The 13,640-nt window shown below is 38.0% G+C and overlaps 1 protein-coding gene across 1 annotated transcript in view; it reads left to right on the top strand.

Moving 5' to 3' along the window:
• grm5b (glutamate receptor, metabotropic 5b) overlaps nt 1–13,640 on the top strand; it is a 179,813-nt gene that overhangs the window by 79,068 nt on the left and 87,105 nt on the right. Inside the window, exons 5-6 of the mRNA XM_061919272.1 lie at nt 5,095–5,169; nt 12,467–12,641. Coding sequence (XP_061775256.1) covers nt 5,095–5,169; nt 12,467–12,641 — 250 coding nt within the window. The remainder of the gene's footprint in view (nt 1–5,094; nt 5,170–12,466; nt 12,642–13,640) is intronic.

Below are 13,640 nucleotides of genomic sequence, written 5' to 3'. Positions count from 1 at the left end.
TGAAAATGTTACGTTGTAATGTGAAATTGTGATATTTGTCATATACAATTCTGACTTATCACATTGTTTTTGTTAAACGCTGACTTTTTTGGGGCAAAATGGTGACTTTTGTCATTTTGGCAAGAAAAATTCCGATTATCTTTTAAAACACTGCCAACATTTCTAAGTTCTCTTATAAAATGTTGACTTTTGTCGAGTAAAATGACGAGTCTTTTTATAAAATTGCCAACATTTTAAGCTTTTCTTGTAAAATTGCGACTGTTTTTGATTAAAATTCCAACTTTTATCATGATATTGCAGAAAGGTTCAGTTTTTCTTGTAAAATTTCGACTTGCATTGAGCCAAATGACGACTTTTATTATTAAACTGCCAAAATTCAAAGTTTTTCTTCCGAAAGCCTTTATATTTGCATAATATGTATATATTATTAATGTTGTAAATACACTTCTTTATATATCTAGAAAGGGTGGTGCTAAAGAGGGAGGCATTTTTCGGAGGTCTAAAGAAGGTAAAAATTACAAGAGTGTGCGTGTGTGTGCGTGTGTGTGCGTGTGTGTGTGCGTGTGTGTGTGTGTGTGTGTGTGTGCGTCAGTGCAGGGTAGGAAGGTCTGCGCCATCTGTCCCCCGCTCCCCTCACTGAGAGACTAATTACAGGACTTTATACTTAGCTCAGCCACACTCGTCATTGGCGTAACGAACACACACACACACACACACACACACACACACACACACACACACACGAACACACACACACACTTCATTTCTGCCCGTACTGCCTTCATCTCTGCTTTTAGCAGTCCTTCCATTTCTCTCCTGCTTCCTGAAGAACAATTGTATTCATGGCTGCACCAAAAATCCATTGGAAAGCTCATCTGATGGATGCCAAATGGAGCAAATTCATTTTTGTCTTTAAAAAAGAGAAATGGGCAAAACTGCCCAAAGACAGGTGTGCCAAGCTTGTGGCATCCTGGTCAAAAAGACTTGAGACTGTAATTGCTGGCAACGTTGTGTCAACAAAGTATTCAGCAAATGCTGTGAATACTAATGTACATGTCATTGCGGTATTGTGTGTAGAATTTTGAGGACAACAATGACTTGATTCCATTTTGGACTAAGGCTTTAGCATAAAGTAATGAGCAAAAGCTGTAAGTACTTATATGCATGGCATTTTTATTTATTTGAATTTAAAAGAAAACATTTTTTTCACATTGTCCTTATGGGGTATTGTGTGTAGAATTTTGAGGACAAAAATGACTTTATTCCATTTTGGAATACGGCTGTAGCATAAAGTATTGAGCAAAAGCTGTGAATACTTATATACATGTCATTTTTATTTATTTGAATAAAAAAAAAATCATTTTCACATCGTCCTTATGGGGTATTGTGTGCAGAATTTTGAGGACAAAATGACTTTATTCCATTTTGGAATAAGGCCGTAGCATAAAATATTGAGAAAAAGCTGTGAATACTTATGTGCATGTCATTTCCATTCATTTTATTTCTTTGAATTAAAAAAAAATCTTTTTCACATCGTCCTTATGGGGTATTATGTGTAGAATTTTGAGGACAAAAATTACTTTATTTCATTTTGGAATACGGCTGTAGCATAAAGTATTGAGCAAAAGCTGGGAATAATTATGTACATGTCATTTTTATTTATTTGAATTTAAAAAAAAATGTTTTCCCATTGTCCTTATGGGGTATTGTGTGTAGAATTTTGAGGACAAAAATGACTTTATTCCATTTTGGAATAAGGCTTTAGCATAAAGTATTGAGCAAAGGCTGTAAATACTTATGTGCATGTCATTTCTATTTATTCTATTTCTTTAAATTTGAAAAAAAAAATCATTTTCACATTGTCCTAATGGGGTATTGTGTGTAGAATTTTGAGGACGAAAATGACTTTATTCCATTTTGGAATAAGGCTGTAGCATAAAGTATTGAGCAAAAGCTGTGAATACTTATGTATACGTCATTTTTATTTATTTGAATTAAAAAAAAAAACTTTTTCACATCGTCCTTATGGGGTATTGTGTTTAGAATTTTGAGGACAAAAATGACTTTATTCCATTTTGCAATAAGGGTGTAGCATAAAGTATTGAGCAATAGCTGTGAATACTTATGTGCATGTCATTTCTATTTATTTTATTTCTTTGAATTAAAAAAGAAAATCATTTTCACATTGTCCTTATGTGGTATTATGTGTAGAATTTTGAGGACAAAAATGACTTTATTCCATTTTGGAATAAGGCTGTAGCATAAAGTATTGAGCAATAGCTGTAAATACTTATATGCATGGCATTTTTATTTATTTGAATATAAAAGAAAAAAAAATTTCACATCGTCCTATTGTGTGTAGAATTTTGAGGACAAAAATGACTTTATTCCATTTTGGAATAAGGCTGTAGCATAAAGTATTGAGCAAAAGCTGTGAATACTTATGTACATGTCATTTTTATTTATTTTATTTATTTGAATTTAAAAAATAATTTTCACATCGTCATTATGTGGTATTGTGTGTAGAATTTTGAGGACAAAAATGACTACATTCCATTTTGAAATAAGGCTGTAGCATAAAGTATTGAGCAAAAGCTGTGAATACTTATGTACATGTCATTTTTTTTCTGCGATGAAGTGGCCAGGGTGTACTCCGCCTTCCGCCCGTTTGTAGCCGAGATAGGCACCAGCGACCCCAAAGAGAATAAGCGGTAGATAATGGATGGATGGATGTAATTTCTTCTTCCAATTTTTTAAATTTGAATTTTTCTGTCTTTAACTTTTCACATTGTCAATATGGGGTATTGTGTGTAGAATTTTAGGGCAGAAATGACTATTCCGTTTTGTAAAAGGCTGTGAATACTTATGAACATGTCTTTTTTATTTTATTTTATTTTTTTCATTCAAAAAGACCCAAAAACCTATTCACATAGTCATTAGTCACGTTTTAATAACATGGTCACTACTGCCTACTTTGTCTTATTATATTCTTATTTTACTGTTATATTGTTATTCCCATTGTTGCTTTTTAGGTTTTATTCTTATTGTAATATTTCTCTATTTTGTTTACATTTAAACCCCCATTATTTACTTTTTACTTTTATTTAAATTGATCTCAACTCTGTACACTGCTGCTGGAATTTTAATTTTCCTGAAAGGAACTCTCCTGAAGGAATCAATAAAGTACTATCTATCTATCTATCTATCTATCTATCTATCTATCTATCTATCTATCTATCTATCTATCTATCTATCTATCTATCTATCTATCTATCTATCTATCTATCTATCTATCTATCTATCTATCTATCTATCTATCTATCTATCCATCCATCCATCCATCCATCCATCCATCCATCCATCCATCCATCCATCCATCCATCCATCCATCCATCCATCCATCCATCCATCCATCCATCCATCCATCCATCCATCCATCTATCTATCTATCTATCTATCTATCTATCTATCTATCTATCTATCTATCTATCTATCTATCTATCTATCTATCTATCTATCTATCTATCTATCTATCTATCTATCTATCTATCTATCTATCTATCTATCTATCTATCTATCTATCTATCTATCTATCTATCTATCTATCTATCTATCTATCTATCTATCTATCTATCTATCTATCTATCTATCTATCTATCTATCTATCTATCTATCTATCTATCTATCTATCTATCTATCTATCTATCTATCTATCTATCTATCTATCTATCTATCTATCTATCTATCTATCTATCTATCTATCTATCTATCTATCTATCTATCTATCTATCTATCTATCTATCTATCTGCCCAAACATCCATCCATCTATCCATCCATCCAACTGTCCGTCTGTCCGTCCATCCATCTACGCAGACATCATCCACCTATCTATCTATCTATCTATCTATCTATCTATCTATCTATCTATCCATCCATCCATCCATCCATCCATCCATCCATCCATCCATCCATCCATCCATCCATCCATCTATCCATCTATCCATCTATCCATCTATCCATCTATCCATCTATCCATCTATCCATCTATCCATCTATCCATCTATCTATCTATCTATCTATCTATCTATCTATCTATCTATCTATTATGGGGTACTGTGTGTAAAATTTTGAGGACAAAAATGACTATTCCCTTTTAGAATAAATCTGTAACAAAGTACTGAGCAGAGGCTGTGAATACTTATGTATATGTAATTTCCTTCTTATTATTTTTTTTTTTCAAATTTCAAACGTTTGCTTGCATGCATGACGGCCCCGGGCCTATGGACACTACCTCACCGGTTAACGTCTTGGGGCACTAGGAGGTTAACCCCTTTACTAGTGGTACCCCAGTTGGCCCTTGGCAAAGGCCTAGTACCTGACTGCCCCCTAGCCAGGGATACGGTGAAGACCTCAACGCAGGCGGAAGACGGTAGATGTTTGAACCACCACAACGGCTGCGATGGCGGAAGAAGGGACCCCAACATCCATGTGGGCCCAGTTATGGGGAAATAACAACCCAAGACCTGAATGGTGGAACAGGCGGAGGATGATTGCTAACCATATGGAGCGTCACAACGGCGGAAGAAGGCTGCAGCAGAAAAGGATCCCCAGTCATTTTGGACTCCATGCCTCTGGATCCTGATCCGATTCTATCAAGGATGGTGTGGTGACTGTCTGTTGAACTAAGTCACACACAGGCATCCTCCATAAAGGGATACACCCCTACCAGGAGGATCGTCAGACCCGTTCGAGTGACCGCCCATAATAATGTTTGTCTAATCTTGAACGGGTTTGTGCTGAAAACAAAGTTCCCTTGTACTTGTGCATCGACAATAAAGTCCTGTCTTATCCTAATGTCGAGATGAAAGGAAAACGGGAATAATTTTATGCAGGGAAATCCTGCATGAAGCGTGTACAGCGTCTCATTTGCATAAATTCCAGGTCACCCACTTTCTCTGGCAACAAAAATGGGTGCCGTAGTGGGGAGACAATCTCCCTGACACAAATGTGAGATTCCTGAATCGCACCAGTCAATGAACCGCCTCGACGTCTGTGCCGCGCCGCTCCTTTTCAATCCTCTTCTGTCTTTCCAGGCAACTACGGCGAAAGCGGGATGGAGGCGTTCAAGGACATGGCGGCCAAAGAGGGCATTTGCATCGCTCACTCAGGTAGGAGATCAACGCCGAATCAAAGACCAAAATTGTTCAACCTTTATATACCGTATTTCCTTGAATTGCTGCCGGGTATCTAGTATGCGCCTGCCTAGAATTACTGCCGGGTCAAACTCGTTTCGCAAAATATTATTTCCACAGGGTCAAACTCGTCACGTCACGAGTGACACTTCACCCGTCATCATTTTCAAAATGGAGGAAGCTGATATCAATCATTTTAAATCGCATAAAGGGAAGAAGATTAAGAGCTATTTAGTAGCATTTAACGTCCAAGCTATTGAATATGCTAAAAAAAACAGTAAGCAGCAATATTTTATTAATATGCCGTAGCTGCGTGTGTCAAATATGAGTCAATAAATGACTCCCGCCTCCTGGTGGTAGAGGGCGCTAGTGATCCTTCTTGCGACTACTCGGCTGCAGAAGAAGTGACAACACTCAGCGATTGTTTAGTTTTTCCTCTCGCTTTAATTAAATGTGATTTTTATGATGGTATCCTTACATCACACTCAAATTTATAAGCGCAGGCCTAAATTTAACGCATGCCTTTGGTAAGCGCTATAGTGAAAAGAGGTTTGAAAATAATTAGCGCATGCTTAGCATTACCGCCGGCTCAGGATTAACGTTGGGTCAAACTCGTTTCGGCAAAATATTATTTTTATTAGCGCATGTCTAGAATTTCCACTGGGTCAAACTCGTCACGTCACGAGTGATACTTCACCTGTCATCATTTTCAAAATGGAGGAGGCTGATTTCAATTATTTGAAATCGCATAAAGGGAAGAAGATTAAGAGCTATTCAGTAGCATTTAAGGTCCAAGCTATTGAATATGCTAAAAAGAACAGTAAGCAGCGATGTTTTATTAATATGCCGTAGCTGCGTGTGTCAAATATGAGTCATTAAATGACTCCCGCCTCCTGGTGGTAGAGGGCGCTAGTGATCCTTCTTGCGACTACTCGGCTGCAGAAGAAGTGACAACAAGCAGCGATCGTTTAGTTTTTCCTCTCGCTTGCACTTTTAACATGGAGGATTACATATCTAAAATAAAACCGTTTTCTAAACTGGACTTTCGATCGAAGCAGGAGGTAATAAAGGAATATCTCCATCGAGACTTTTAAAACTGAAGAAAGATAAGGAAGACTTCTATAAACAAGTTATCAATGCTTTTGATCAGAAGGAGCTGCGCATGGACTTCATTTATAAGTAGAGGTAAGACCATAATAACGTTTTTTTTTATTAAATGTGCTTTTCATCATGGTATCTTTACATCACACTCAAATTTATAAGCGCAGGCCTAAATTTACCGCATGCCTTTGGTAAATGCCAGAGTGAGAAGAGGTTTTAAAAATAATTAGCGCTCTGGCGGCAATTCAAAGAAATACTGTATACATAATTATTCTAACATAAGGAGTAGGAGAACATTTTTTTTTTAAATTTTTAATGTAATTTCCTCTGATTATAATCCTTCAGCTGTCAAAGCAGAAAGGAAATGTCAACACAAGTGTGGAAATCACTCAATGTCAACAAAATAGTCAAATCACATTGAAGACTTAACAATAAGATCTTTAAATGAAGGAATATGTAAGAAATGCTTCATAAAGTGTAAGAAAATAGTGCAAAGTGTGAAAATGTAAACATAGGACTGTTTTCTGCAGCTGTGCTCTAAAGCAGTGGTCCCCAACCACTGGGCCGTGGCACGATTGGTACCGGGCCGCAGAATAATTTTTTATAAAAAAAATAAAAAATGAAAAAAATATATATATTTTTTAAATTTTTTATTTTTTAATTAAATCAACATGAAAAACACAATATAAACTTACAAATAGTGCACCAACCACAAAAAACTCCCTTTTTCATGACAAAAACGTCCCTTTTTCATGACAAAGAAGAAAAAGAAAAATTATCAAGCGTTGACCGGTCCGCGGATACAAAAAGGTTGGGGACCACTGGTCTAAAGCACTGTTTTTCAACCACTGTACCGCGGCACACAGGTGTGCCATGAGAGATTATGTAATTTCACCTATTCGGGTTAAAAATAATTTATGCAAACCAGTAATTATCTGCAAATAAAGTGCCGCTGTTGAGTGTCGGTGCTGTCTAGAGCTCGGCAAAGTAACCGTGTAATACTCTTCCATATCAGTAGGGGGCAGCAGGTAGCTAGTTGCTTTGTAAATGTATCTAATGCTTAAACAAAAGGCGAGTGCCCCTAAAAAAGGCATTGAAGCAAAAGGATGGCTATACAAAACGAAACTAAAACTGAACTACCAGCAAAGTAAAGAAAAACAGAATGCTGGACGACAGCAAAAACTTACAGCAGAGACAGCGTTTGAAAGTACATCGGTGTATGACATGACGATCAACAATTTCCACACAAAAAAAGAATAGCGTGAGCACAACTTCGATAGTCTTGATTGTTAAAACAAAGCAGGGTTTTGCGCTCAAAGGATGAAATGAAACTACTGCAGAAAAATAGCAACAAAACCGGAAAAGTTACAAAATAGGAGCGGCAGACACTACACACAGGAAAACACCAACAAAGTCCAAATAAGTCAGGGTGTGATGTGACTGTACACCTACTTTGAGACAAGAGCTATAGTCATGCATGCTTATGCTTTAAAGTCACATCCAACTATTGCGACAACGACTTTTTACTGTCAATATCAACTCCTGAGTTTACATTTTTTTATGTTTTCTCCGCATTTTTTTAATGAACAAAAAGGTTGGGGACCACTGCTCTAAAGGGCGAGTGCAGCTAAGGTGGTGTGGTGTTAGCGCCCTTGCCTTTCATCATGTACAACTACACACCACTTTGGTCTCGCTACAGTCCTGAAAACATCCAAAAAGTGTATTTTTCCTCTTTTATCCACAATTTTTTCATTTTGACTTCCTCTTCTCACGCCATGCAAAGAATCAAGCAATCTTGATAGTTGATACTGTCACCTGATTGGCTGTTAGCGGGTCACCTGATCACTTCCTGCGTTGCTTGGTTACCAGAAAGTGCCTTGAAGAACACATTTTTAGTTTTTTGTCCATGGATATTGATATGGTTTTATCCCCCAGCACTGTTATCCACACACAAATGCTGATTTTTGGGCACGTCACGATTCAATTCCGTCAATAATTGATGCATCCTGGTTTATTATATCATAATAAATGCCTCATATTTAATTATTTAATGCGACAGTTGCTGGAAAAATTAAAGCTGCAAGCAGCGTTGGTCGGGTCCGCCTTTGGCTGCTGCCGCCGCTACTCCAGCCCTGGTCTAAGTCAGACCAACATAGAAGTTTTTATTTCATGTCTCTACGACATTTCTAACAGAAGTTACATGCAGTTTTGTCTGGGTATTTTCCTAGGGGGCGCTAAGCGCAATTTAGATTTTTGGGGTTTGGTTTTTAATTAGATGGCAGTTTTTGCCAGTCCTGATGTGTGTGTAAAATTTGGTGAGTTTTGAAGCATGTTAAGGGGGTGAAATTACAGATCGGCGATTCTGGATGTTGTTGATAAATGGCTTTCGGTCTGCATAACAGAGATTTAACTTGCACTTTGAAGCATTTTAAGTGGGTCAAATTACAGCTCAAAGAGGCAAAAACGTCATTTTTTAGGAAAATTTGCGCAGGGGTTTTTGAAGGCACGTAAAAGCTTCTATGAATTGAGACATTTTGGGCAACAACAAACCAGAAGAAGTGAAGTGAATTATATTTATATAGCGCTTTTTCTCAAGTGACTCAAAGCGCTTTACATAGTGAAACCCAATATCTAAGTTACATTCAAAGCAGTGTGGGTGGCACTGGGAGCAGGTGGGTAAAGTGTCTTGCCCAAGGACACAACGGCAGTGAGTAGGTTGGCAGAAGCGGGAATAGAACCTGCAACCCTCAAGTTGCTGGCACGGCCGCTCTACAAACTGAGCTAAACCGCTCAAGCACAAATTAAAATTTCATTAGGACATGAGATACAGGTGCTTTACGTCACAAGCTCAGACAGGAAACTAATAATAGAAATTAAGCTATTTAGGGCCCGCATGGCCCATTGCAAAGGACCTATTAAATTTTGTGCGTTTTATTATTATTATTAGAGTCCGCCCTGCCCATGGCAAAGGACTCCTTTGCCATGAAAAAACCAAACCCAAAAACTCAAAAATGCGCTCTAGCGCAATTTTTGGAGAAAACACAGAAAAAACTGCTCCTAGGAAGAAAACACAAACAAAATTGCTTGTAACTTCCAGTAGGAATGCCGCAAAGACATGAAACAAAAACTTCTATGTAGGTCTCACTTAGACCTACATTTTAATAATCGACAGCCTGCAGAAAAAATCAACAGGAAACTGGCAATTACCCCTTCAAAATAAAAGTTTTTTGAAAACCCGTCACCTTTTTTCAAACGAAAACTCCTCCCAGTGCGTTTGTCGTTTCGGCTTCAAACTCGCACAGGAGAGAGTTTGGACCCTTCTGATTAAAAGTATAGATCAGAGTTATGATTACTGCTCCGGTTTTAATTTTACGTGCCTTCAAAGAACACCCGCGCAAATTTTCCTAAAAAATGTCATTTTTGCCTCTTTCAACTGTAATTTGACCCCTTTACAATGCTTCAAAACTCACCAAACTTGACATACACATCTGGACTGGCAAAAATTGCGATCTAATGAAAAAAACAAACCCCAAAATCAAAAAATGCGCTCTAGCGCAATTTTTTTAATAAAACACAGAAAAAACTGCTCCTAGGAAGAAAACACAAACAAAATTGCTTGTAACTTTCAGTAGGAATGTCGCAAAGACATGAAACAAAAACTTCTATGTAGGTCTCACTTAGACCTACATTTTAATAATCGACAGCCTGCAGAAAAAATCAACAGGAAGTTGGCAATTACCCCTTCAAAATAAAAGTTTTGTGAAAACCTGTCACCTTTTTTCAAACGAAAACTCCTCCCAGTGCGTTTGTCGTTTCGGCTTCAAACTCGCACAGGAGAGAGATTGGACCCTTCTGATTAAAAGTATAGATCAGAGTTTTGATTACTACTCCGGTTTTAATTTTACGTGCCTTCAAAGAACACCCGCGCAAATGTTCCTAAAAAATGTCATTTTTGCCTCTTTCATCTGTAATTTGACCCCTTTACAATGCTTCAAAACTCACCAAACTTGGCACACACATCTGGACTGGCAAAAATTGCGATCTAATGAAAAAAACAAACCCCAAAATCAAAAAATGCGCTCTAGCGCAATTTTTTAAATAAAACACAGAAAAAACTGCTCCTAGGAAGAAAACACAAACAAAATTGCTTGTAACTTCCAGTAGGAATGCCGCAAAGACATGAAACAAAAACTTCTATGTAGGTCTCACTTAGACCTACATTTTAATAATCGACAGCCTGTAAAAAAAATCAACAGGAAGTTGGCAATTACCCCTTCAAAATAAAAGTTTTGTGAAAACCCGTCACCTTTTTTCAAACGAAAACTCCTCACAGTGCGTTTGTCGTTTCGGCTTCAAACTCGCACAGGAGAGAGTTTGGACCCTTCTGATTAAAAGTATAGATCAGAGTTTTGATTACTGCTCCGGTTTTGATTATACGAGCCTTCAAAGAACACCCGCGTAAATTTTCCTAAAAAATGTCATTTTTTCCTCTTTCAACTGTAATTTGACCCCTTTACAATGCTTCAAAACTCACCAAACTTGGCACACACATCTGGACTGGCAAAAATTGCGATCTAATGAAAAAAACAAACCCCAAAATCAAAAAATGCGCTCTAGCGCAATTTTTTTAATAAAACACAGAAAAAACTGCTCCTAGGAAGAAAACACAAACAAAATTGCTTGTAACTTCCAGTAGGAATGCCGCAAAGACATGAAACAAAAACTTCTATGTAGGTCTCACTTAGACCTACATTTTAATAATCGACAGCCTGCAGAAAAAATCAACAAGAAGTTGGCAATTACCCATTCAAAATAAAAGTTTTGTGAAAACCCGTCACCTTTTTTCAAACGAAAACTCCTCCCAGTGCGTTTGTCGTTTCGGCTTCAAACTCGCACAGGAGAGAGTTTGGACCCTTCTGATTAAAAGTATAGATCAGAGTTTTGATTACTGCTCCGGTTTTAATTTTACGTGCCTTCAAAGAACACCCGCGCAAATTTTCCTAAAAAATTTCATTTTTGCCTCTTTCATCTGTAATTTGACCCCTTTACAATGCTTCAAAACTCACCAAACTTGGCACACACATCTGGACTGGCAAAAATTGCGATCTAATGAAAAAAACAAACCCCAAAATCAAAAAATGCGCTCTAGCGCAATTTTTTTAATAAAACACAGAAAAAACTGCTCCTAGGAAGAAAACACAAACAAAATTGCTTGTAACTTCCAGTAGGAATGCCGCAAAGACATGAAACAAAAACTTCTATGTAGGTCTCACTTAGACCTACATTTTAATAATCGACAGCCTGCAGAAAAAATCAACAAGAAGTTGGCAATTACCCATTCAAAATAAAAGTTTTGTGAAAACCCGTCACCTTTTTTCAAACGAAAACTCCTCCCAGTGCGTTTGTCGTTTCGGCTTCAAACTCGCACAGGAGAGAGTTTGGACCCTTCTGATTAAAAGTATAGATCAGAGTTTTGATTACTGCTCCGGTTTTAATTTTACGTGCCTTCAAAGAACACCCGCGCAAATTTTCCTAAAAAATGTCATTTTTGCCTCTTTCATCTGTAATTTGACCCCTTTACAATGCTTCAAAACTCACCAAACTTGACACACACATCAGGACTGGCAACAATTGCGAGCTAATAAAAAAAACCCCCCTCAAAACTCAAAATTGTGCTCTAGCGCCCCCTAGGAATACAACACAGACATACTGCTCCTAGGAAGAAAACACAGACAAAACTGCTTGTAACTTCCGGTAGGAAGGTCAAAAAGACATGAAACAAAAACCACTATGTAGGTCTCACTTAGACCTACATTTTAATAATTTGGTGAGTTTTGAAGCATGTTAAGGGGGTCAAATTACAGCGCGTAGGTGCGGAATAATAATAAAACACAGCAGTTTCAATAGGGTCCGTGGCCCATGGCAAAGGACTCCTGTGGAGTCCTTTGCCATGGGCCAAGGACTCTAAAAATCACTTATTATGAAAATAGTTTGGAAAATGGGAGAAAAGAATGTTAGTAATTCATTTAAAATGTTTAATCCAGTTGTAATTTAAAGCAGAAGATATCCTGGAGGCGCTGATGAAAGTTGCATAAATGATGGATTGAAAGCTGCCCAAAGATTCATGAAGACTTTTCCTGGGTCTGAAACTGACTGGGCTTGTTTGACGCAGGCAAAATCTGGAGCAACGCTGGGGAGCAGAGCTTCGACCGCCTGTTGGAGAGACTGCGGGCCCACCTGCCCAAAGCCAGGGTGGTGGCCTGCTTCTGCGAGGGCATGACCGTCCGCAACATCCTCATGGCCATGAGGCGCCAGGGACTGGTGGGAGAGTTCCTTCTGGTCGGCAGGTCAGGAACTTGCATCATGTCTACTCCTGTATCAAACTATAACTCATCATGTTGGTGGCATGAGTCGTTGGAGACTGGGAGGATCTAGACCAGGGGTCACCAACCTTTTTGAAACCAAGAGCTACTTCTTGGGTCCTCTTTGGGGCGGTATAGCTCGGTTGGTAGAGTGGCTGTCCCAGCAACTTGAGGGTTGCAGGTTCGATTCCCGCTTCCGCCATCCTAGTCACTGCCGTTGTGTCCTTGGGCAAGACACTTTACCCACCTGCTCCCAGTGCCACCCACACTGGTTTAAATGTAACTTAGATATTGGGTTTCACTATGTAAAGCGCTTTGAGTCACTAGAGAAAAGCGCTATATAAATATAATTCACTTCACACAATTCACATTAATGCGAAGGGCTACCAGTTTGATACACGCTAACATAAATTGCCAGAAATAGCTAGTTTGCTCAATTTACCTTTAACTCTGTTATTGTTAAAAGGGAACATTATCACAATTTCAAAAGGGTTAAAAACAATAAAAAATCAGTTCCCAGTGGCTTGTTGTATTTTTTGAAGTTTTTTTCAAAATTTTGCCGGTCTCGGAATATCCCTAAATAAAGCTTTAAAGTGCGCTATCTTCGAAACCACTATCCATTTCCCTGTGACGTCACACAGTGCTGCCAATGTAAACAAACAATGGGAATACCACAGCAAGATATAGCGACATTAGCTCGGATTCAAACTCGGATTTCAGCGACTTAAGCGATTCAACAGATTACGCATGTATTGAAACAGATGGTTGGAGTATGAAAATATTGAAGAAGAAACTGAAGCTATTGACGCTATTCATAGCCATAGCATGGCCGAATAGCTGCGTTAGCATCGCCGGTAAAATGTGCGGACCAAACGATCGGGACTTTCGCATCTTTTGACACTGAAGCAATTTTAATCCGTCGATTGGTAAGTGTTTGTTTCGCATTAAATGTGGGTGGGAGGAAACGTAATATAGTTGCAAATA

The sequence above is a fragment of the Nerophis ophidion genome, linkage group LG13, assembly GCF_033978795.1.
Source record: "Nerophis ophidion isolate RoL-2023_Sa linkage group LG13, RoL_Noph_v1.0, whole genome shotgun sequence".
In the NCBI taxonomy this organism is placed as follows: Eukaryota; Metazoa; Chordata; class Actinopteri; order Syngnathiformes; family Syngnathidae; genus Nerophis; species Nerophis ophidion.
This window is presented reverse-complemented; position numbering and strand designations above follow the sequence as displayed.